The following is a 22838-nucleotide window of genomic DNA, read 5'->3' as shown; positions in this document are numbered from 1 at the left end:
TAAAAATATCTTATTAATCTGTATTTAGTTTATAATTGTTGCAGTTCATAAATACATATCATGTAAAATGTAAATAAAGAACATTAAAAGAAACATATCCAATCACATACTAAAATAAATATCAATGTATAATTTTATGAATCCTCTTTTTGAAAATTAGAAACTTTCATAACTACAATAAAACAGCAATAATCATAATTATCATCATAAGAAGATTTGCAAAAGGTACAGAACAAAACTAGGACATGCAAAACAATATTTTCAAATTCTGGTGTCACCTCAGTGACAGCAAAACAAACTCCCTCCACTGCCAAACACTTTGTGAAATGGACAGACAACTACCAAAAAAAAACCCAACTAGAACCTTGCCATACCATACCATAACAGCACTAACTCTCAGGATTCAAACAGCAACAGCCTTATCTACAAAATAGCAGCAAAACAAACATTACACCAGGCCCTAGAACACTACCACCACCTAGTGAACAAATAGAACATGCTGGGCTGTTACAATTCTCTACAGAGAAACTACACACTAGCAAAAAGACTGTACCTCTGTCACACTTGCATTACATAGAAAGACTCTTACCTAAAACAGAATAAGGGACTACAAATTAGAAACAAACATGGAAACAAAACTATAATACAAGGCTTGAGAACACTGGAATACTGAAAAAAAGCAAATGTTGCTTACCTGAGGTGTTCTCACAGGACAGCAGGATGTTTGTCCTCACATATGGGTGACATCACAGGATGGAGCCCAATCACAGAACACTTTTGTCAAAGTTTCATAGGGAGGCTCGAGGCGACTGGCCGAGCCGCCCCCGTAACGGCGCGCCACCCGCGATGTGCGGCGGCCGTCGGGGGGGCGGGGAAGCACGGGGTGGTGGAGGGGCGGGTCATCGGGGGCGACAGGCGCGCCGCTGATGACGCGCCCCCCACAGGGCTCCGCGTCATCGGCGGGCGACAGCGGCGCGGGCCGATGACGCGGAGCCCCCCTTAAAGGGCCGCAAGGCGGGAGGGACGGCCCTTTTTCCTCCGCATCGGGGACACGGACGACACGCGCGATCGGCGATTCGGCCGGGCAGCGATCCGTTCGAGCGATTCGGGGGAGGCGAGTCGGAAGGCGGCGATTCGGGCGGCACGATCCGGCAGACGGCGATTCGGGCAGCGGCGATTCGTTGTCGGCGATTCGGAGGATAAGGACGCCCGGACGGAGTAACAAGCACGGCCGCACGGCCTAGAGGGGACCAGCCGGCGACCGAGCCACGAGGCCTTCGGGCCTAGCGAGACCAGGCGGCGACCGAGCCACGAGGAGCGTGAAGCAGGCACGAGTGAGCAGGAGAGGTCCCAGGGAGCAGAGAGGATCGGTAGGAGGAAGTGGCTGAGTGGAACCGCAAGTATAAAAAAGTATTTACAAAGTATTTACAATGCAGGGAAATTAAAAAAAAAAAAAAAAAAAAGAGAAAAAAGGGGGTGGGCCTCGGTGGCTTCCTATAGGGGACTTAATTATCCTCCGGGGGAGGGGGAGAGCGTAAGGAAGCAAACTAAACAAATAAATGAATAAATAAATAAATACAAAAAAAAAAAAAAATGTATACATATACTTAGGAACTGTGTACGGTATGCGTCGGTCCCACACCTGTGGGCCCCACGAGCGGCAGAGGAAATGAGCCGAAAGAGGTTATCGAGGAGGCAGGGGGCAAAGGAGGCACGGCACTTGCAGGGCGGTCAGAGCCGGCAGAAAGGGGTGGTCGCAAAACGGGGGCAGGCTGTATTACATGGGGGGGAGGGCCCGCGTGCCCGGGGGTCTGTGTTGATGAAGGCCACAGGAGGGCTCCAGCCGGGCTTGGCGGAGCGGGGGGCCGTGGCACTACAGGCACATGCGGTATTTCACGGGGAACATACAAAAAAAAAAAAAAAAAAACAGGGAAGGGAGGAGAGATAAGACAGACGGGAAGAAGGGGGAGGAATGTTTAAAGAAAGGAGGGGGGGGGAAACGATGGATGCAAATGCAGGTGGGGGACAGAAATGCGGGTTGCATGTTGGGACTGTGACTGTTTGTACTTGATATTAATGTTATGCCTGGCAGCAGACCAACGGTATGGACGGCATATAACAACCCACTGATTTCTTACGGCAGTCATAGGCAGCATGTCAACCCGCAGAACAGCGAGAGATTCGCCGAGGACCAAGACAGCAGGCGGAAGAAGGATGGCGACTAGATCCTCAGCACCTGCGAAAGACAAGGACAAGAGGGGAGCGCCCCCAAAAACCGCACCAGAAAGCGTACGTGGTGCAAAGAGAACAAGGGGAGCGGCCAACAAAGGGAGAAGAGGCACCGTTAGGTTAACGGACCAGAGAAGAAAGGAACGGCAAGCAACAAACATAGAGGAAGTGGAGGAAGTGGAAGCTGTGGAGCCAGCGTGTGGGGAGGCGACGGGAGAAGACACTCGTGATGGAAGAAGTGCGCACGACACACAGGCAGGGCACGGGGGTGCCCGAGGACTCTCACCGCGCCCCGCCAACGGCCGGGATGAAGAATGGGGCGCATACAGGTGGAGTCACCCGAACTTCCAGAGCAGCGGGCCAAGGCCATGGGAGCAATGGGGATACAACAATCAAATGGAGCACCCGTGGCGGAATCAGGACAGCGCAGGATGGTATGAAGGCCCCATATCGGGATGGAGCGATCCAGGCCCGTACCGCGGATGGAGCCCGGCGAGACGACCATGGGAGTGCCCTCAGGCAGGATGGTCCAGTCAACAAGCCCGGTCTACATGGGGACCCTGGTCGGGGCCACCACGTGGGACATCACTGGAGCAGAGGGGCAATCAGGAGCCGGGGTCCGGTAGTAATACGGGGGCAAAAGGATTAAGAGCGGACATGCCAATGCAGACTTCGGATGCTGTACCGACAGAGGGGCAGACTGTACGGAGTGGAGCCCAAGAGCAGCGACGTGACGAGGAACAACCATCCACTAGTCAAGCGGCACAGCAAGCACAGGCTGATCACGGCAGTGCGGGTGAGTGCGGGCACACAGAGGGGGATAACGGGCTTAAGACGATACCTCCAGAGGCAGGGCACACAGTGAATGAAAGTAACCAGGTCAGCAAAAAGAAGCGCATGGCGAAGCGCAGGCGTAGGGCAAGCACCAGCTCTGATAGCTCTACAGGCTCATCATCCTCAGACTCAAGCTCAGATAGCGAACAGCATGCAACAAAAAAAGCAATAGATAAAGAGGCAAGGGGGCCACCGGCACTCACAACATTGTCGGAGCTATGGGAGGAAGTGCCCAAACAGCTGAGGAAGAAAATATGCAAGAGAAAGTATATTGATATATTCAGCATTCTTCAAGGGCGACGAAAATCTGGCGAGAGAAAGAAGTCGAAAGACTCATCCACAACAAAGGATAAGGAACTCAGAATACCCAAGAACATAATCAACTGGACGAAGGCATTCCTATATATGACTAGCGTAGTTGGGCGGAAGGACCCGTCGCAATACGGGCCCATGTTAACATATGCAGTACACATTATGAGAACATACCAACAACACGAGGGCTGGTCATGGTTGAACTATGACGAGAAGTTCCGTGACAAAATGGAGGAGAACCAGCACATGACTTGGGGGACGCAGGATGTCAGCCTCTGGATCGAGCACATGACACGCAAGTCATCCGATCAAGGAATGAGAGCAAGGAGTGCAAGAAGGACATCACCATATAGGCAGGCTACAAGACAGACATCGACGCATGATAACACCTGTTGGCGATTCAACAAAGCCGTATGCTCATTCCAAGATTGCAAATTCAAACATGTTTGCACTAATTGCGCAGCCCCGCACCCAATGATAAAATGCCCAAGAAGGGCAACGGAAGGGAGTAAGGCGAAAGCAAACTGAGAATCTACAGTTCGGAAAAGCTCCTTCACCAGTTCATCTGGAGGCTATGGAGCCATGGTTGGATTTGTATCCGAATAAACAAAAAGCGGACAGGATTAGACAAGGATTCAAGGAAGGCTTTATCATCCCGTTTCAAGGACAACTATTAACAACAAACGCAGGCAATGCCCCATCAGCAACAAGGTACGAGGACATAGTCCACGAAAAGTTGGAGACGGAACTATCACTCGGCAGGATGGCTGGCCCGTTCACGCAACAACCTTACCGGCACATGTTCATATCACCATTAGCAGTAATACCCAAGAAAGAAAAAGGAAAGTTCCGACTCATACAGAATTTGTCATTCCCACCGGGCCAGTCAGTAAACGATCACCTCCCCCCGGAGGAGTGCTCTGTGCAGTACGCGTCATTTGATACGGCACTGGCTATGTTGCGTACATGCGGAAGAGGGGCCATGCTGGCAAAAGTAGACATAGAGTCCGCATTCAGGTTACTTCCAGTGCACCCGGACAGCTTCCCATTGTTGGGATTCACGTTCCGCAATCAGTACTACTTCGACAAATGCATGCCCATGGGGTGTTCAGTATCATGCGCATACTTCGAGCTATTCAGCTCATTCCTGCACTGGGTGGTAGCGACAAGGACGGAATCCAAAAATATCATCCATTACTTAGATGATTTTCTATTCATTGGCCCACGAAATTCTCGCACATGCGGCGACCTGCTTGCCAACTTCCAGAAGGTAGCTGAGGAATTCGGAGTGCCATTGGCCAGCAATAAAATGGAAGGTCCAACAACGATCTTAGCTTTTTTGGGAATAGAATTGGATTCCAAAAAGATGATGGCCAGGCTACCGGAGGACAAACTAGACAAGCTCCGCGAAATGTTACAGCGGACGACCACGGCAAAGAAAATAACACTGCAGGCCGCACAAGCAATATTGGGAACTCTAAACTTCGCTTGTAGGGTGATCCCCATGGGCAGAGCATTCATGCGAAGGTTAGCTTTAGCGACGGTGGGGATAAAGAGACCACACCACTACCTTCGGATATCGAAAGAAATAAGATCAGACTTCGAGATATGGAACTCCTTCCTAAAAAATTTCAATGGCGTGGCAGTCATACAGGAATCACCGATGTCAAGTACAGAATTGAACATACAAACGGATGCGTCAGGCGGTTGGGGCTTCGGAGCACTATGCCAAGGGGCGTGGTGTGCAGAGCAGTGGCCAGAGGACTGGAAGGAGAAGGGTTTAACAAAGAACATAACCTTCCTGGAGCTGTTCCCCATATGGGTGACGCTCGTATTGTGGAACACGAAGCTTCAAAACAGACACATTATTTTCTGGTGCGACAACCAAGCGGTTGTGCATGTTCTGAACGCTCAGTCGGCGAAATGCCCAATGGTAGTGAGCTTACTGAGAGAGATAGTGCTAGAGGCATTGCGCCACAATATAACCCTTAGAGCGAGACATGTCCCAGGGGTTCTGAATGGCGCAGCGGACGCTTTGTCTCGTGCTAAATGGAATCTATTTCATAAGCAGGTACCCACGGCGGAGACAACAGCAACTGCAATGCCGGCGCGACTATGGGAAATTGGTCGGCAACAACTAGGGACTTACTCAGCAGATCGGTAGCTCCGTCAACGTGGGCGTCGTACTGTCAAGGATTCGAGGAGGTAACCAACTTCCTGGGGAAGAACGGATGGAAACAAGGACCAGCCACAGAGGAACTGATGAGCAAATTCATAGACACATCAATAGAGAGCGGAGCTTCCAGAAACGCTGTCATCAAGCGCCTAGCAGGAGCGGCCTTTTTCTTTAAGGCACGCGGGTGGGGAGACCCCACAAAATCCTTCATCATAAAGAAGATGCTGGCAGGATGGGCAAGGAAGACCGGTGCGACCAGAGACGAAAGACATCCTATTACACATCTCAAGTTGAAAAGGCTATGGGAGACCCTGGCGGAGGTTTGCTCATCTGCATACGAGACCAGGCTATTCAGAGCCGCATTCGCGCTGGCTTTCTTCGGAGCCCTACGAATCAGCGAATTGGTGGCACCCAACAAGAAGGACGACGGACAAGGCGGATTGCTACGCAAGAACGTCGAGTGCACGGAGATGGCATTAAGCTTAAAAATTCATAGGTCCAAGACGGACCAGCAGGCAAGGGGCACCACGATATGGCTAAAACAGGTCGCGGGTTGTAATACATGCCCCATCTTAAATGCGAGAGAATACTTGGCAGTGCGACCAGAAGGTGGGAAACACTTCCTGATTCATAGCGACGGTTCTCCCTTGACAAGATTTCAATTCACGGCGGTCTTGAGAGCGGCAGTAACCAAGTTAAAGTGGGACGCGACAAAATTCAGCTCGCATTCCTTCAGAATCGGAGCCGCAACAAGCGCAGCACAGGCTGGTTTGGGAAAAGACACAATAAAGAAAATAGGAAGATGGAGGTCAAATGCAGTCAATGCATATGTAAGGTTAGACAGAGTTTCTACTGTAAATGATAACTAACCGTCTGATTATATTTTGCAGAGCAACAACGAGTGCACCGAATAGCATGGATTGTAGGTCACTCGTACATACGTTGGGCGGCCAAGCGAGCAATCGGGCGGCCTTATGGACAGCATCTGGGATTGGCGACGCAAGGGTGGGTCGTTGTGTAGACAGGAAAGCCCGGCATGCGATGGGAGCAGTTATTGCCCTTACTACGGCGCCTGAAAGATTCTAGGGCGGCTCCAGATGTAATGATCATGCACCTGGGGGGCAATGACTTGAGTACGATAACATGCAAGGGATTGATCAACAAGATAAAAGATGACCTAAACATCTTAACTCAGTTGTATCCAGAGACAAAACTGGTATGGTCCGAGATCATACCAAGGCCCAAGTGGAGAGACTCCAAATTATGGAACAGAGGTAAAAAAAAAATTAACAGGCAAATGGAGCTGTGGACAAGCAAACGAGGGATACAACAGATCAGACACGAATGGGCCGAGGACAGGTGCCCAGGACTATTCAGGGAGGATGGGGTGCATTTGTCTGATATTGGTTATGATATATTTAATAATGCATTGCAGGATGCCATAGAAGCAGGATATGCAGGAAGAGTACAGGCCGCAACTAATTAGTTGAGTGGGGGGACACGAGGCAAGGGTACCCCTACCTCGTGTTATGGCAGTTACCCGGGCCGGGGGATATATTGGAAGTGGTGCCGGCGGCATCACCGGACGGCGTGGGAGCCGGTCCGCGCAGAGGGGGCGCAAAGGCGGAGCGCCGAATGTGCCAAATGGCGGGACCCCCGCCTGGGAGCGGGGACTCCGCGGGGGCCCAGGGCAAAAGGACGCCTGGCTTGGTTACGGCAGGCCGTCATGGACAGCATACCGGCTCGGGTGGCCCAAGGAAGTTTATTAATATGTTAAGAGAAATAAAGCTGCGGCCTGTTGATACCAATAACCGTGTCAGTGTGGTCACTTGACAAAGTAAAAAGTGTAACAAGGGGAAGGTCAAAGGGTGGAAAGGGGGGGGGGGCCAGAAAAAGGACGCCAGCACGAGGAGTAAGTGGTGGCTGCCAGCGTTAATAGGGAGGTTCGAGGCGACTGGCCGAGCCGCCCCCGTAACGGCGCGCCACCCGCGATGTGCGGCGGCCGTCGGGGGGGCGGGGAAGCACGGGGTGGTGGAGGGGCGGGTCATCGGGGGCGACAGGCGCGCCGCTGATGACGCGCCCCCCACAGGGCTCCGCGTCATCGGCGGGCGACAGCGGCGCGGGCCGATGACGCGGAGCCCCCCTTAAAGGGCCGCGAGGCGGGAGGGACGGCCCTTTTTCCTCCGCATCGGGGACACGGACGACACCCACCCACCCTCCCACAAAACAAATGAAGAGGCAAGGAGGATAGGCAGGCTGGAACAGGGTCATTAGCTAGAACAATTACATGTCAGTTAGCAAAAACTATATGTGTAATGTTGAGGGTGATTGTCGCAGCTTGGTGGCGGGTGTTTGGCGGTTACCCGGGCCGGGGGATATATTGGAAGTGGTGCCGGCGGCATCACCGGACGGCGTGGGAGCCGGTCCGCGCAGAGGGGGCGCAAAGGCGGAGCGCCGAATGTGCCAAATGGCGGGACCCCCGCCTGGGAGCGGGGACTCCGCGGGGGCCCAGGGCAAAAGGACGCCTGGCTTGGTTACGGCGGGCCGTCATGGACAGCATACCGGCTCGGGTGGCCCAAGGACGTTTATTAATATGTTAAGAGAAATAAAGCTGCGGCCTGTTGATACCAATAACCGTGTCAGTGTGGTCACTTGACAAAGTAAAAAGTGTAACAAGGGGAAGGTCAAAGGGTGGAAAGGGGGGGGGCGGCCAGAAAAAGGACGCCAGCACGAGGAGTAAGTGGTGGCTGCCAGCGTTATAGACCTTTGACTGGTACCTACTGGACATGCCCAGCATGGCACTAAACTGCAGCCAGCAGAGGGTCCCCCTTCAGTCGTTTAAAGCTTCAGGAAGTGCCGAAAAATAAAATAAGAAAACGTTACGAACCCAACACTGCTGGACGGCGGGCGGGTTTCATGAGGACTAACATCCTACTGTCCTGTGAGAACACCTGTTACAGGTAACCAACATTTGCTTTCTCACAGGATAAGCAGTATGGTAGTCCTCACATATGGGTGAATACCGAGCTGAGGATGTCCGAGAAATGCACCAAATGTACCCAGATGTGCAATAGGCATTAGGACTGGGGTGAAATTTGGTAGAGGGCATCCTGAACCCTAACGGGCAGGCGGAAGGTTGTAGGTACGTCACGTTGTAAATAGGTTACGAAGGACAGACTGGATGAAGATGGAATCTTGTCTTCCAGCTTTGTCTAAGCAATAATGGGCTGTAAAGGTATGGAGAGAACTCCAGGTAGCAGCCCTGCAAATGTCAGGAAGCGGTACCGAGCGTAGGTGTGCTACTGAAGTCGCCATGGCCCTCACAGAGTGTGCTTCTGAAGTCGTCATGGCCCTCACAGAGTGTGCTTTAACACGGTCTTGAAGTGGAATGCCTGCTTGCTGATAGCAAAAGGATATGCAGTCCGCTAACCAGGAGGAGAGATTCTGCATACCCACATGCTGCCCAAATTTGATGGAATGGAAAGAGACAAACAATTGAGTGCTTTTCCTGTGGGCAGCTGTATGGTCTAGATAGAATGCTAGAGCACGTTTACAGTCAAGGGTATGAAGAGCCTGTTCTCCTGGATTGGAGTGGGGCCTGGGAAAGAAGGTAGATAGTATAATGGATTGATTAATGTGAAAGTCCGATACTACCTTAGGTAAGAAATGCGGGTGAGTGTGGAGGACTGCCCGGTCCTGCAGAAGTTTAGTGTAAGGCGGATAGGTAACTAGGGCCTGTAACTCACTAACTCTGCGGGCAGATGTTATTGCCAAAAGAAATATTACTTTCCATGTGAGATAGCGAAGATCACAGGATTGGAGAGGCTCGAATGCTGGTTTCATGAGCCAACCCAAAACCAGATTGAGGTCCCAAGAAGGGGCCGGAGGGCGCAGAGGAGGCTTGAAGTGAAGCAAGCCTTTCAGAAAACGTGTTACGAGGGGTTGTACTGAAATAGGAACACCCCTGACACCTCTATGGGGGGCGGCTACTGCACTGTCATGCATTCTGATGGAGGAGGTTTTTAGACCTGATTCTGATAAGTGCCAGAGATAGTCTAGAAACTTCATGGTGGAACAGATAAAGGGATCAAGGGATTGAGAAGAACACCATGATTTAAACCGGTTCCATTTGTAAAGATAAGATTTTCTCATGGAAAGCTTCCGTGAAGCAATCAGGACACGGGAAACTGGCTCCAAAAGGTTAAGTGGCTGAAGAATTAACCTTTCAACATCCAGGCCGTCAGAGACAAGGCCTGAAGATTGGTGTGGCGTAGTCACCCATCGTTCTGAGTGATCAGAAGCGGGTCCTTTCCCAAAGGAATGTGCATGCGAATGGAGAGGTCCTGAAGTATTAGAAACTACACTTGGCGAGGCCAGTGAGGTGCCATCAGGATCATGTGTCCCTTGTCCTGACGTAACTTCACGAGAGTCTTCAAGAGAAGTGGAAGTGGAGGGAAAACATATAGGAGACCTGTTGCCCATGAGAGGGAGAATGCATCTCTTGGCTAAGAGTGTTGGCTGCGAGTGAGAGAGCAAAAGTTCTCTACTTTGCGTTTCTGAGGTGATGCAAAGAGGTCTATGTGGGGGTAACCCCAACGTTGGAATATTGAGTCTGCTACAGTGAGGTTGAGGAACCACTCGTGTGGTTGAAAGGTGCGATTCAGCTTGTCCGCCAACACATTGTCCACTCCCGGCAAGTAGGTGGCCCTGAGGTACATCGAATGGGAGAGGGCTTCCTTCCCATATCTGCGCAGCCTCCTGACACAGTAGGTAGGAGCCCATCCCTCCCTGTTTGTTGATGTACCACATGGCCACCTAGTTGTCCATCTGAATGAGGATCACCTGGTTGGAAAGGTGATCCTGAAATACCCTGAGAGCTTATCTGATTGCTCGCAGCTCCAGGAAATTGATTTGGTGTTTGGCTTCCTCTGGAGACCAAGTTCCTTGTGTCTGCAAATCGGTGACATGGGCTCCCCAGCCGAGGTTGGAAGCATCGGTGGTGAGAATTATTTGAAGGTCTGAAGCCTGGAAGGGCAGGCCTTGGAGAAGATTGATCTGATTTTGCCACCAGGCTAGAGACTGACGAAGTGAGTCGGTGATGTGGACAGTGGTTGATAGAGATTGGACGGACTGAGTCCATTGTGACCTTAGAGTCCACTGCATGACTCTCATGGCCAAGCGGGCCATTGGGGTAACCTGTACTGAGGACGCCATGTGTCCTAGCAAGATGAGGAAGTGGCGTGGAGTCGTGCAGTGCTGAGACTGTAGCTGGTGTGCGAGAGAGATGAGAGTGAGAGCTCGCTGTCGAGGCAGAAATGCCTTTGCCTGCAAAGTGTCCAAATCTGCCAATATGAATTAAAAAGTTTGAGAAGGGACTAAGCAGGATTTCACGTAGTTGATGAGAAATCCTAGCGAAATCAGAGTGTGTAAAGTAAGATGTAGGGACGACAGAGCAGCTTGCTGAGTGGGAGCCCTGATCAATCAATCGTCTAGATAGGGGTAGACGTGAACACCCTGAGTCCTGAGGACGGCTGCTACTACTACGAGGCACTTGGTGAAGACTCGTGGTGCAGATGCCAGGCCGAATGGTAGCATTTGGTACTGATAGTGCTTGGGGCCTACCAGAAATCTCAGGAACCTGTGATGAGATGGAGTTATTGCAATGTGTGTGTACGCATCTTGGAGATCGAGAGAGCAGAGCCAGTCTCCTTTTTGCAGAAGAGGAAGGAGGGAATCCAAGGTCACTATCTTGAACTTTTCTCGGTGGAGGTACTTGTTGAGGGCGTGTAGGTCCAGAATTGGACGAACGCCGCCTGATTTTTTGGGGATTATAAAGTACCGGGGATAGAATCCTAGGCCTTGTTGGGAGTAGGGCACTGGCTTTATTGCTCTGGACTGGAGGAGGAGGGAGACCTCCTGCTCCAGGAGAAGTGAGTGGTCGGATGTTCTCCACATCGGTAGAGGTGGGGAGTCCGGTGGGATGGAGAAAAAGTTCAGGTGATAACCTTGCGAGAGTATGGCAAGGACTCACTGGTCGGAGGTGATCGTGTGCCACCTGTTGAAATAGCACAATCGACCTCCCACTGGTATCTGAGGCAATGGAAACAGGCTGCTGCTCTCTATGCAGGAGTCAAAAGCCAGAAACAGGGCCCATCTGAGGAGGTGCCTGCGGCTTTTGTTTCCACGATTGATGAGACTGGGCCTTTTGGAAAGGTCTTGTGGACTGAGTTCTAGACGGTGGTGGATAGGATTTCTTTGGACGGAAGAATGACTTTTTATTATCCTTCCTGAAAGGCTGTTTGGAGGAATACTCAGAGGGCATCAGAGAGAGCTGGCGAAGGGTCTCATGATGGTCCTTGAGTTCCGCCACCATATACCCACATTGGGGCTTTCACGATGGGGTCCAGATTGTCATGGCAAATGCATAATGGAAGTCTCTCCAATACCATGCATGCCAACTACCCAGTTGTTGCCTGGGTTGCCGCCTCAATAATCATCTTACCCTTTTCCACTGGGAAAATTGACCATTTAATCCTACTCTCTGTTTCCTGTCTTTTAACCAGTTTGTAATCCACGAAAGGACATCTGTTACGGTCCTGGGCCGTGCCCCGGGACCTACAGTCACCATGCGGCCGGTCCGGCCACAGGAACACCTTCCTTCCGGCCTCCCAGGCCAAAGACGCAGCCCTCTGCAACGTCCTACGTGCAAGGGAGACGCCAGCGCCGATCCACGGCTGGCCCCGCCCCATAGGCGCGCGCATGCGCGCCGGGGCCTCGGTCTTAAAGGGGCCAGCGTGGGAAACCCGGTAACAGCCCTTGATGATGTCAGACGCTTCTGGGCCATTTAAACCCGACTGCTGCAGAAATACCTCACCTTGCAACGAGGTTCACACAGTTCCTATGTGTCTCTAGTTGCTGCGTTGGACTCCGGTTCGTCTCTGCTGACTCTGGACTCCTGGCTTCTGACCCGGCTTCGTCTCCTGACTTCGTCTTCGGCTTCCGCTCCTGGTTTTGGTTCGTCCTCTGTCTTCTGGCTTCCGACCCGGCTCCGTCCCACGACTCTGTCTTCGGCTTTCGTCCCTGGCTTTGGTTTGGATCTCTGACTCTTGGACTCCAACTTCGGCTTCTTCCACTACCTCAGATATCCGGTACATGCTGGCCCAGAGGATTCTCCTAAGTCCCAGCGGCTCGGGCTCTCATGGGCTCCTCCCGGGGGAGCCACGGGCTTCCAAGGGTGAAGACTCTTCCAGTCTCCTGGATCCAGCCATCTTCTCTGTCTACCTCTCTGGACGCTGCCCGGATCCTTGGTCGCATAGGGTCCCGCCTAAGTTCAAGAGGCCCGGGTTCCTATGGGCTCCTCCCGGGCGGACCTCGGGCTTCCAGTGGTGAAGTCATCTCCAGTCTCTTCAGCGCCGCCTCCCGGCTGTGACGCTTCCTGTGGGTTCCCACAGCATTCCATCTTTCGTCTCAGCTGGCCCAAGGGTCCACAACCGTTAGATGATCGAGGGGTTAAAGGGGCACTTAGAGAAGATAAGGCCATCGCGGAAAGATTAAATGATTTCTTTGCTTCGGTGTTTACTGAAGAGGATGTTGGGGAGGTACCCGTAATGGAGAAGGTTTTCATGGGTAATGATTCAGATGGACTGAATCAAATCACGGTGAACCTAGAAGATGTGGTAGGCCTGATTGACAAACTGAAGAGTAGTAAATCACCTGGACCGGATGGTATACACCCCAGAGTTCTGAAGGAACTAAAAAATGAAATTTCAGACCTATTAGTAAAAATTTGTAATTTATCATTAAAATCATCCATTGTACCTGAAGACTGGAGGATAGCAAATGTAACCCCAATATTTAAAAAGGGCTCCAGGGGCGATCCGGGAAACTACAGACCGGTTAGCCTGACTTCAGTGCCAGGAAAAATAGTGGAAAGTGTTATAAACATCAAAATCACAGAACATATAGAAAGACATGGTTTAATGGAACAAAGTCAGCATGGCTTTACCCAGGGCAAGTCTTGCCTCACAAATCTGCTTCACTTTTTTGAAGGAGTTAATAAACATGTGGATAAAGGTGAACCGGTAGATATAGTATACTTGGATTTTCAGAAGGCGTTTGACAAAGTTCCTCATGAGAGGCTTCTAGGAAAAGTAAAAAGTCATGGGATAGGTGGCGATGTCCTTTCGTGGATTGCAAACTGGCTAAAAGACAGGAAACAGAGAGTAGGATTAAATGGGCAATTTTCTCAGTGGAAGGGAGTGGACAGTGGAGTACCTCAGGGTTCTGTGTTGGGACCCTTACTGTTCAATATATTTATAAATGATCTGGAAAGAAATACGACGAGTGAGATAATCAAATTTGCAGATGACACAAAATTGTGCAGAGTAGTTAAATCACAAGCAGATTGTGATAAATTGCAGGAAGACCTTGTGAGACTGGAAAATTGGGCATCCAAATGGCAGATGAAATTTAATGTGGATAAGTGCAAGGTGATGCATATAGGGAAAAATAACCCATGCTATAATTACACGATGTTGGGTTCCATATTAGGTGCTACAACCCAAGAAAGAGATCTAGGTGTCATAGTGGATAACACATTGAAATCGTCGGTTCAGTGTGCTGCGGCAGTCAAAAAAGCAAACAGAATGTTGGGAATTATTAGAAAAGGAATGATGAATAAAACGGAAAATGTCATAATGCCTCTGTATCACTCCATGGTGAGACCGCACCTTGAATACTGTGTACAATTCTGGTCGCCACATCTCAAAAAAGATATAATTGCGATGGAGAAGGTACAGAGAAGGGCTACCAAAATGATAAGGGGAATGGAACAACTCCCCTATGAGGAAAGACTAAAGAGGTTAGGACTTTTCAGCTTGGAGAAGAGACGACTGAGGGGGGATATGATAGAGGTGTTTAAAATCATGAGAGGTCTAGAACGGGTAGATGTGAATCGGTTATTTACTCTTTCGGATAGTAGAAGGACTAGGGGACACTCCATGAAGTTAGCATGGGGCACATTTAAAACTAATCGGAGAAAGTTCTTTTTTACTCAACGCACAATTAAACTCTGGAATTTGTTGCCAGAGAATGTGGTTCGTGCAGTTAGTATAGCTGTGTTTAAAAAAGGATTGGATAAGTTCTTGGAGGAGAAGTCCATTACCTGCTATTAAGTTCACTTAGAGAATAGCCACTGCCATTAGCAATGGTTACATGGAATAGACTTAGTTTTTGGGTACTTGCCAGGTTCTTATGGCCTGGATTGGCCACTGTTGGAAACAGGATGCTGGGCTTGATGGACCCTTGGTCTGACCCAGTATGGCATTTTCTTATGTTCTTATGTTCTTATGTAACAGTTTGCAAAGCCATGGATCCAGCAGATCTTGCAGGCTTGAAAGCCATCCCAGGAATTGCCCAGAGGCTGCAACAGCAGCAAACCTGACTCGACTCCCTGATGGCGACAGTACAGGGATTAGCCGACCGCGTTGGTGGAGCCGCTGTTTCCAGTTCCTCGGTACCTGGAGCTGGGACCAATTCTGGATCAACAGCACCCATACAGATGCCAGTACCCTCACAGTTTTCAGGAGACGCAAAGCTTTGCCGAGGGTTCCTGAACCAGTGCTATATTTGATTCAACTTCTTTCCGCTTCAATTTCCGAATGACCGGGCCAAGACAAGCTTTATTATCTCCCTGCTGGACGGGAGACCCCTGGCTTGGGCCTCCAAACTCTGGGAGCGTCAGGACTCCCGCCTGGACAACCTGGTACAGTTTGTTACCGCCTTTCGGCAGGTCTTCCACGAGTCCTCCCGTAGACCTACTGCCGCATCAGAACTGCTCCAGTTGCGTCAGGGTAACCGGCCTTTGGCAGAACACACCGTGGACTTTCAGACTCTCGCCGCTGAACTGAACTGGGGAAGCAATAGCTTGCACAGTATCTTTTTGGAAAGTCTCTCACCAAGACATCAGGACGAATTGGCGGCCAGAGATCTCCCGGATGACTTGAACGATCTCATTGATCTAGCGGGCCGTGTGGACCATCGCATCCAACGCCGGTTCCGGGAGAGGAGATCAGCTCATAGGCCAGGGACCTCTGCAACCACTCCTTCCTGAAGCAGGTACTTCCCATCTCCCTCTCCGGGGGCTCAAGATCCCAAACCCATGCAGGTAGGCCGGGGGTCCATCTCTCAAGATGAGCGGAGAAGACGTCGGTCCCCGGGCCTGTGTCTATATTGTGCTGGCAAGGGCCACTTCCTTGCCCACTGTAGCGAATGTCTGGGAAACGCTCGGACCTAGGGACAGTCAGGGAGCTAACCCTAGGTCACACAACCTCTGCCTCCCCGTGCACCGTCCCGATGACTTTACTCCTTCCCGAAGGAGAGTTCGATACGCTAGCCCCCGGATCCAGAGTCGATCGACTCTGGATCCGGGGGAAACTTCATCCTCAAAGACTTGGTTCAGTAACTCCAGATTGTGGTGCAACCCCAAAGACCCCCTCTCCGGGTGTCCTCCATTCAGGGGAGGCTCATTCCAGGAACCATCGATATCCGTACCAGGCCCCTCATGTTACGCACGGGTGTTTTGCACGTGGAGGAGATTTCATTCTTTGTCCTCGAGAGATCCATGCACCCGGTCATCATGGGGCTCCCTTGGCTGCGGAAGCACACTCCTGTAATCTCGTGGGATACCCTCCAGGTGGCGTCCTGGGGGCCATCGTGCTTCAACTCCTGTTTAGCCACTGTTCCCTGACCACCGGTACCTCTCCTGACGACTCCCTTGGCCCTGCTTTCGCATTACCAAGACTACCTCGATGTCTTTTCCAAAGAGAAGGCCGACATCCTCCTGGAGCATCGCCCTTTTGACTGTGCGATCAATTTGCTCCCAGGTACCACGCCGCCATGGGGATGGGTATTACCCGTTGTCCCTTCCGGAGACGCAAGCCATGTCCGCCTATATCCGAGAGAACCTGGACCGAGGATTCATTTGACCCTCCAAGTACCCAGCTGGAGCAGGGTTCTTCTTCGTAGCGAAGAAGGATGGGTCCCTCCGACCCTGCATAGATTACCAAGGCCTGATCAGCATCACCCGGCGGGATCGGTATCCTTTACCCTTGATTCCTGAACTCCTTGACCGTCTGCAGGGAGCCAAGGTATTTTCCAAGCTAGACCTTCGTGGGGCATACAACCTAGTGCCCATCCGTCCTGGGGATGAATGGAAGACTGCTTTCAATACCCAGAATGGACACTACAAATACTTGGTAATGCCATTTGGGCTATGCAATGCTCCCGCAGTCTTCCAACACCTCATGAACGAGGTGCTTCGAGAAATGCTCAACTCCTCCGTCATTGTCTACCTAGACGATGTACTGATCTATTCTAAGGATCTAAAGGATCATCATCAACATGTCAGGCAAGTACTACAGATTCTGAGGGAGAATCGCTTGTTCTCTAAGTTGGAGAAATGCCTCTTTGAGCAAGAGTCACTCCCTTTCCTGGGGTACATTGTTTCAGCTACAGGGTTCAGGATGGACCCAGAAAATGTATTTGCCATCCGAGACTGGCCTCAACCCATAGGAGTAAAAGCGCTCCAACGATTCTTAGGTTTCGCCAACTTATATAGGCAATTCATCCCGCACTACTCCAGCAAGGTGGCTCTCCTCACAGCAGTCACAAGAAAAGGGGTGGACGCAAGGAATTGGTCGCCAGAAGCATGCCAGGCCTTTGTGGCCCTGAATGAAGCATTTTTGGAAGAACTTGCCTCCACCACCCAGATCCCCAATGCCAGTCGACGCCTCCGACGTGGTGGTCGGGGCTGTCCTGAGCCAAGTATCTGGTAACAGTAAAGCACTACCATGCTCTTACTTCTCCAGGAAATTTTCACCTGCAGAAAGAAATTACAGTATCGGAGACAAAGAACTCCTGGCCATAAAGATGGCCTTCGAAGAATGGCGCCAGTGGCTGGAGGGGGCTCAACACCCAGTGGTTGTGTATACCGACCACAAGAATCTGGAGCACCTATGCCATGCCCAGCGCCTCAATCCCCGGCAGGCCCGGTGGTCCTTGTTCTTTACCCGATTTAATTTTGTCCTCTGCTAACGACCGGCCTCCAAGAATATCCGGGCAGACGCCTGTCCCGCACCGCCGAGGTTGAGCATACACCAACATCACCCCAATATAGCCTTGATCCTGTCAAGGTACTCCTCGCTGCTTCCGAGGTAGCTCCCACCGGCAAGACTGTGGTCCCTACTCGCCTGCACAGGAAAGTACTAGCATGGGCCCATGATTCATTGACCGCAGGATATCCAGGAGTAGCAAGGACCCTGGAATTATTGACCGAGTTTTACTGGTGGCCCCAAGTCAAGAAAGATGTCCACAGCTACGTCCATTCTTGCTTTACGTGTGCCAGGAAGAAGCTTCCACACGGATGCCCCTGGGGATTTCTTCTGCCCCTGCCCATTCCTACCGAGCCCTGGACCCACCTGTCCACCGACTTTATTGTGGATCTACCTGCCTCCGAAGGGAAGACCGTGATCTGGGTCACAGTCAACCGGTTCTCTAAGATGGCCCATTTTGTACCACTTGCTAAACTACCCTCGGTGCCAGAGCTGGCAGGCCTTTTCATGCAACATATCTTCCGCCTGCATGGGCTCCCTCTGCATATAGCCTCCAATCGGGGCCCTCAGTTTACAGCAAAATACTGGAAATCCCTCTGCAGGAAGTTCGGGGTGCAACTCGACCTGACCATGGCGTTCCACCCCCAAGGTAACGGCCAAGCCGAATGTACCAATCGGTCCCTTAAGACCTTCGTTTGGGCCTTCGTGAGAGACCTTCAAAATGATTGGGTCTCCTTATTACCTTGGGCAGAATTTTCTTACAACCGCCATAAACACTATGCTACCGGCTTCTCTCCATTCTAGGTGGTCTACGGAAAGCCCCTTCGGCCCCCCTTGCCAATACCTCTGATAGTGCCATCACCCACAGTGCAGCTCACAGCTCGACAACTGTGCAACCTCTGGAGCTCTACTCAAGAAAAACTCTGGTTGGCGTCTTCCAAGGTGAAGAAGTACGTGAACAGACTACAGCGCCCGGCCCCGGTTCTCCTCCCAGGGAGCAAGGTCTGGTTGAGCACTAGAAATATCTGGTTACGGGTTCCTTCTATGCGCCTGGCCCCAGGTATATTGGTCCATTTACTGTGGCGGAACGAGTGGGGGCTTTATCCTACCAGCTACAACTACCGTCCACTTTACAGATTCACAACATGTTCCACATGTCCCTACTTAAGCCCATGGTGCTCTCCACCTTTCATGCCAAGCCTCTGGAACCCACCGCCACTGAGGCCGAGACCGGCATCTATATGGTGAAGGATGTTCTAGATGTTCGATTCCACCGCCGCTGGTGGGAATACCTCCTCTCATGGGAGGGGTACGGCCCAGAGGAGAATTCCTGGGAGCTGACTTCTAATATCCTGGATAAAAATCTCCTTCGTCGGTTCCATGTGGATCACCCAAGTAAACCCAGACCTCCAGGGAGGGGGGTGTAAGAGGGAGGGTACTGTTACGGTCCCGGGCCGTGTCCCGGGACCTACACTCACCATGTGGCCAGTCCGGCCGCAGGAACCCCCTTCCTTCCAGCCTCCCAGGCCACAGACGCGGCCCTCTGCTGTGTACTCCCTGCAAGGGAGATGCCAGCGCCGATCCGCGGCTGGCCCCGGCCCTAGGCACGCGCCGGGGACTAGGTCTTAAAGGGGACAGCACGGGAAACCCAGGAACAGCCCTTGATGACGTCAGACGCTGCCGGGCCATTTAAACCTGGCAGCTGCAGCAATACCTCACCTTGCAACGAGGTTCACACAGTTCCTCTGTGACTCTAGTTGCTGCGCTGGACTCCGGTTCGTCTCTGCTGACTCTTGACTTCTGGCTTCCGACCCAGCTCTGTCCCACGATTCTGTATTCGGCTTTCGACCCTGGCTTTGGTTTGAATCTCTGACTCCTGACTTCTGACCCGGCTTCGCTCTTGGACTCCGACTTCGGCTTCTTCCACCACCTTAGGTATCCTGTACGTGCTGGCCCAGAGGATTCTCCTAAGTCCCAGCGGCTCGGGCTCTCACAGGCTCTTCCCGGGGGAGCCACGGGCTTCCAAGGGTGAAGAATCTTCCAGTCTCCTGGGTCCAGCCGTCTTCTCCGTCTACTTCTCTGAGAACGTGGGAAAGTGAACTGGGGTCAATGCTTCACACAGGAGGACTGGGATCAGATCACAAGTAGTAGCTGGAAATGCTCACTCTCTGCCAATACTGATGAACAACAGTATAGAACCCTCATGCAGATGCATGTAATATAAGTAAGTCTTAAAACATTAATACTGTTTCAGATGTCAGCTGGAGACAGTGTGATAAAAGAGGACACTTGACTCATATTGTTTATTTCTCTCTCGCAATCCAGAATTTTATGAACTGAGTCAAAGAAGCTATTAAATGTATTACAAAGGCCAGCTCTGAATGCAAATCCTGTTTTCCTCATTTCCCCCTACTGGTGAAGCAGATAGCAACGCTGTATATGCTTTCAAAGTGATGTACCAGGCTTAATTGGTTTAGGGTATAACCGCCGTAATAAGCAGCTACATGACTTCATGCCACAGGGTGGAAGGAGGGGAGTGGAGGAAAAGGGTTAGAGTAAGTTTTGTTGAGAGAGGATGGGGAAGAATTTCAGTGTAATCTCAGTTCAAGTTGTATTGTTGGTAGTTTGGGGAGGGGCTTACTCTTTACACTTGAGGGTATATAGAATAATGGGCAGCATTTATATGTTAACATACACCTGAGTGAGGCTATAACTTGATCAGTTATCTAAGTTTTGTTATACAGGTCTTAGCTGTGTCATTATATAGTGGTGTGTCTTATAATTATTTTGTATGCCTATAAAATTTAATAAAAATTAAGTTTAAAAAAACTCTATAGTTTTAATACCAAATTCCATATTGCCAGAAAAATATTTTAATGGGGCTAGGCCCTTAGCTGATGCTGTAGTTCTGGGCACTGCAGCAGTGCATATCTGATTATGGAAGCCTCATCTACACCACCTTCATGATACACCCAGGCCCAGAGGAAAGGGTGTGGAGAGATGTCTACTGCAAATGTCGCAGTCACTGAATTCTGAGTAGTGCTGAAGGAGTGCTCAGAGAAGGTGCTCCTCAAGCCACTAAGGTAGTCATAAGCCACGTGGGCATGCAATCTGGGAAAGGGTATCGGCAAAGAAAAAAGAGAAGAAGAAATAAAAAAAAAAGTCTTTAATAATACCATACCATGCCTCTCTAACCCAATTTTTTAAAAACTATGCTCTTATACAGACCTGAATTTTCTTCATTACTGCTGATGTTTCTTGTTCCCATACCGTATATTTTCCACATTCAGTAATATATCCCTTGCATGCTGTAACCATTTGATTCGTAACCTTTGGAAAGATAAATGAATGCAATTTTAAGAGGAAAGAAAAGGATCAGGAAAAATAAAAAGCAACAGAATAATGAAGCTACAAGAAAATATGGGAGAGTTATGTAAGATTAATGAAAAACTAAGATCCTTTCCTCAGGCAATCGACTGAATGATTATAGTATCATTAAATATTGATAGCAAAGGCAAACAAATTAATCATCTGCCACTCCTGTTCTACCATCCCACCCCCACCATAAACCATAACTCTACCCTCCATTCCTCTCCCCACTAATTCCAAGTCAATAATATCAATTGTCTAGATGTTTTGAAAAGAAAGGGTTGCAGTTTTAACAACAAAACATGGGAGAACATCTTTCAAAGGAATTTGCCTGGGTGAATTGCCCTCTACTCAGCAGATAAAAGTAAATACACAGTGAAACAGTTTGTACACATTTCACCATGGGAAAAAGGAGAAGGGTCAAAGGCAAATGAGAAGTATGCACTGGGATTTAATTTTAAAATTCACATGAATTCTTTATTACATTGAATTTGCATCTGCTGTAAAGCAGGTGCAAATTCTGCAGGATCTTTTGTATCTGCAATCCCTGTTGGCCCAAAATTTTCCAAGGGAAAAAGTTTAGAACATAAGAACATGCCATACTGGGTCGACTAAGGGTCCATCAAGCACAGCATCCTGTTTCCAACAGTGGCCAATCCAGGCCATAAGAACCTGGCAAGTACCCAAAAACTAAGTCCATGTTACCATTGCTAGTAATAGTAGTGGCTATTTTCTAAGTATACTTGATTAATAGCAGGTAATGGACTTCTCCTCCAAGAACTTATCCAAACCTTTTTTAAACCCAGCTATACTAACTGCACTAACCACATCCCCTGGCAACAAATTTCAGAGTTTAATTGTGCACTGAGTGAAAGATTAGTTTTAAATGTGCCACATGCTAACTTCATGGAGTGCCCCCTAGTCCTTCTATTACACTGGCAAACACATTTCTGGGAATATTTTGTTTCCTCCACAACCTTCGGTGAAACAAGTAGATTTTATCAAGCTGAACACAAATATGCATTTATTATGTCTGTATCACGTACCGTTTGCCAGAAAAGTGCAATATACATTAAGCATTGTTATGTGTCTGTAGCGGCATAAGCTATAATGGCAATGTTGGCACCAGAAAACAAAACTAAAAATGTTTTGCCACAGATTTTCGTTTGTAATCACTGTCCAACGCTTCGCGGATGAGAGTCCAACAATAGTCACCCAGCATGGAGGGGTTCTGTTACGCCTGTCGGTCACAGATGGATGCGACCTCTCATGCTCACCTCTTTTTTCTCCGCTCCATCTAGTCTAGGAAGAATGGCGGTATTTGCCAGTTCCAGCCGACCTCTCCGGCGTTCCCGGGACAGCGTGGGTGCTGCCAGCCACCATCTTGGACCTAGGCACACGCGCAAGGGCGTCATTTGAATATGTCATGGCGGGAACCTTGGAGGCATCCCCACCCGATGACGTCAACCCACTAAGCGTATTTAATGGAGCTAGCCCTTGCCTTCCTCGAGTTAGCAAGGAGTTCCATCTTGCGATACTCTACTCATTCAAGGACTTCCTGTTCCTGTTACAGCTTTGGCAATTGGACGCTCTGAGTACCCGCTCCCCAGGGGTTCCCCTGCGTTCACTGCTATTCGCTCCTCGGAGGACCTTTCTGCCTATCTGCTGCTGATCTGCTTCTCTGATCTACTTGCTCCAGGAAACACCTAATGTGAGTACTTCTGCAGACATCATCATTTCTGGACAACATCAACTGTACAGACTTCCTCGGCATACCCCGTTCCATGGGCCACTACCGGATCTGTATC

The 22838-nt window shown here is 50.3% G+C and overlaps 1 protein-coding gene across 1 annotated transcript in view; it reads right to left on the bottom strand.

Moving 5' to 3' along the window:
* The window catches only part of DNAH8 (dynein axonemal heavy chain 8), a 1926251-nt gene that overhangs the window by 1555370 nt on the left and 348043 nt on the right, over positions 1 to 22838 (bottom strand). Inside the window, 1 exon segment of the mRNA XM_029592920.1 lies at positions 20890 to 20991. Coding sequence (XP_029448780.1) covers positions 20890 to 20991 — 102 coding nt within the window.

The sequence above is a fragment of the Rhinatrema bivittatum genome, chromosome 3, assembly GCF_901001135.1.
Source record: "Rhinatrema bivittatum chromosome 3, aRhiBiv1.1, whole genome shotgun sequence".
Lineage (NCBI taxonomy): Eukaryota > Metazoa > Chordata > Amphibia > Gymnophiona > Rhinatrematidae > Rhinatrema > Rhinatrema bivittatum.
The sequence above is the reverse complement of the archived record's forward strand: the minus strand, read 5'-3'. Positions and strand labels throughout refer to the sequence as shown.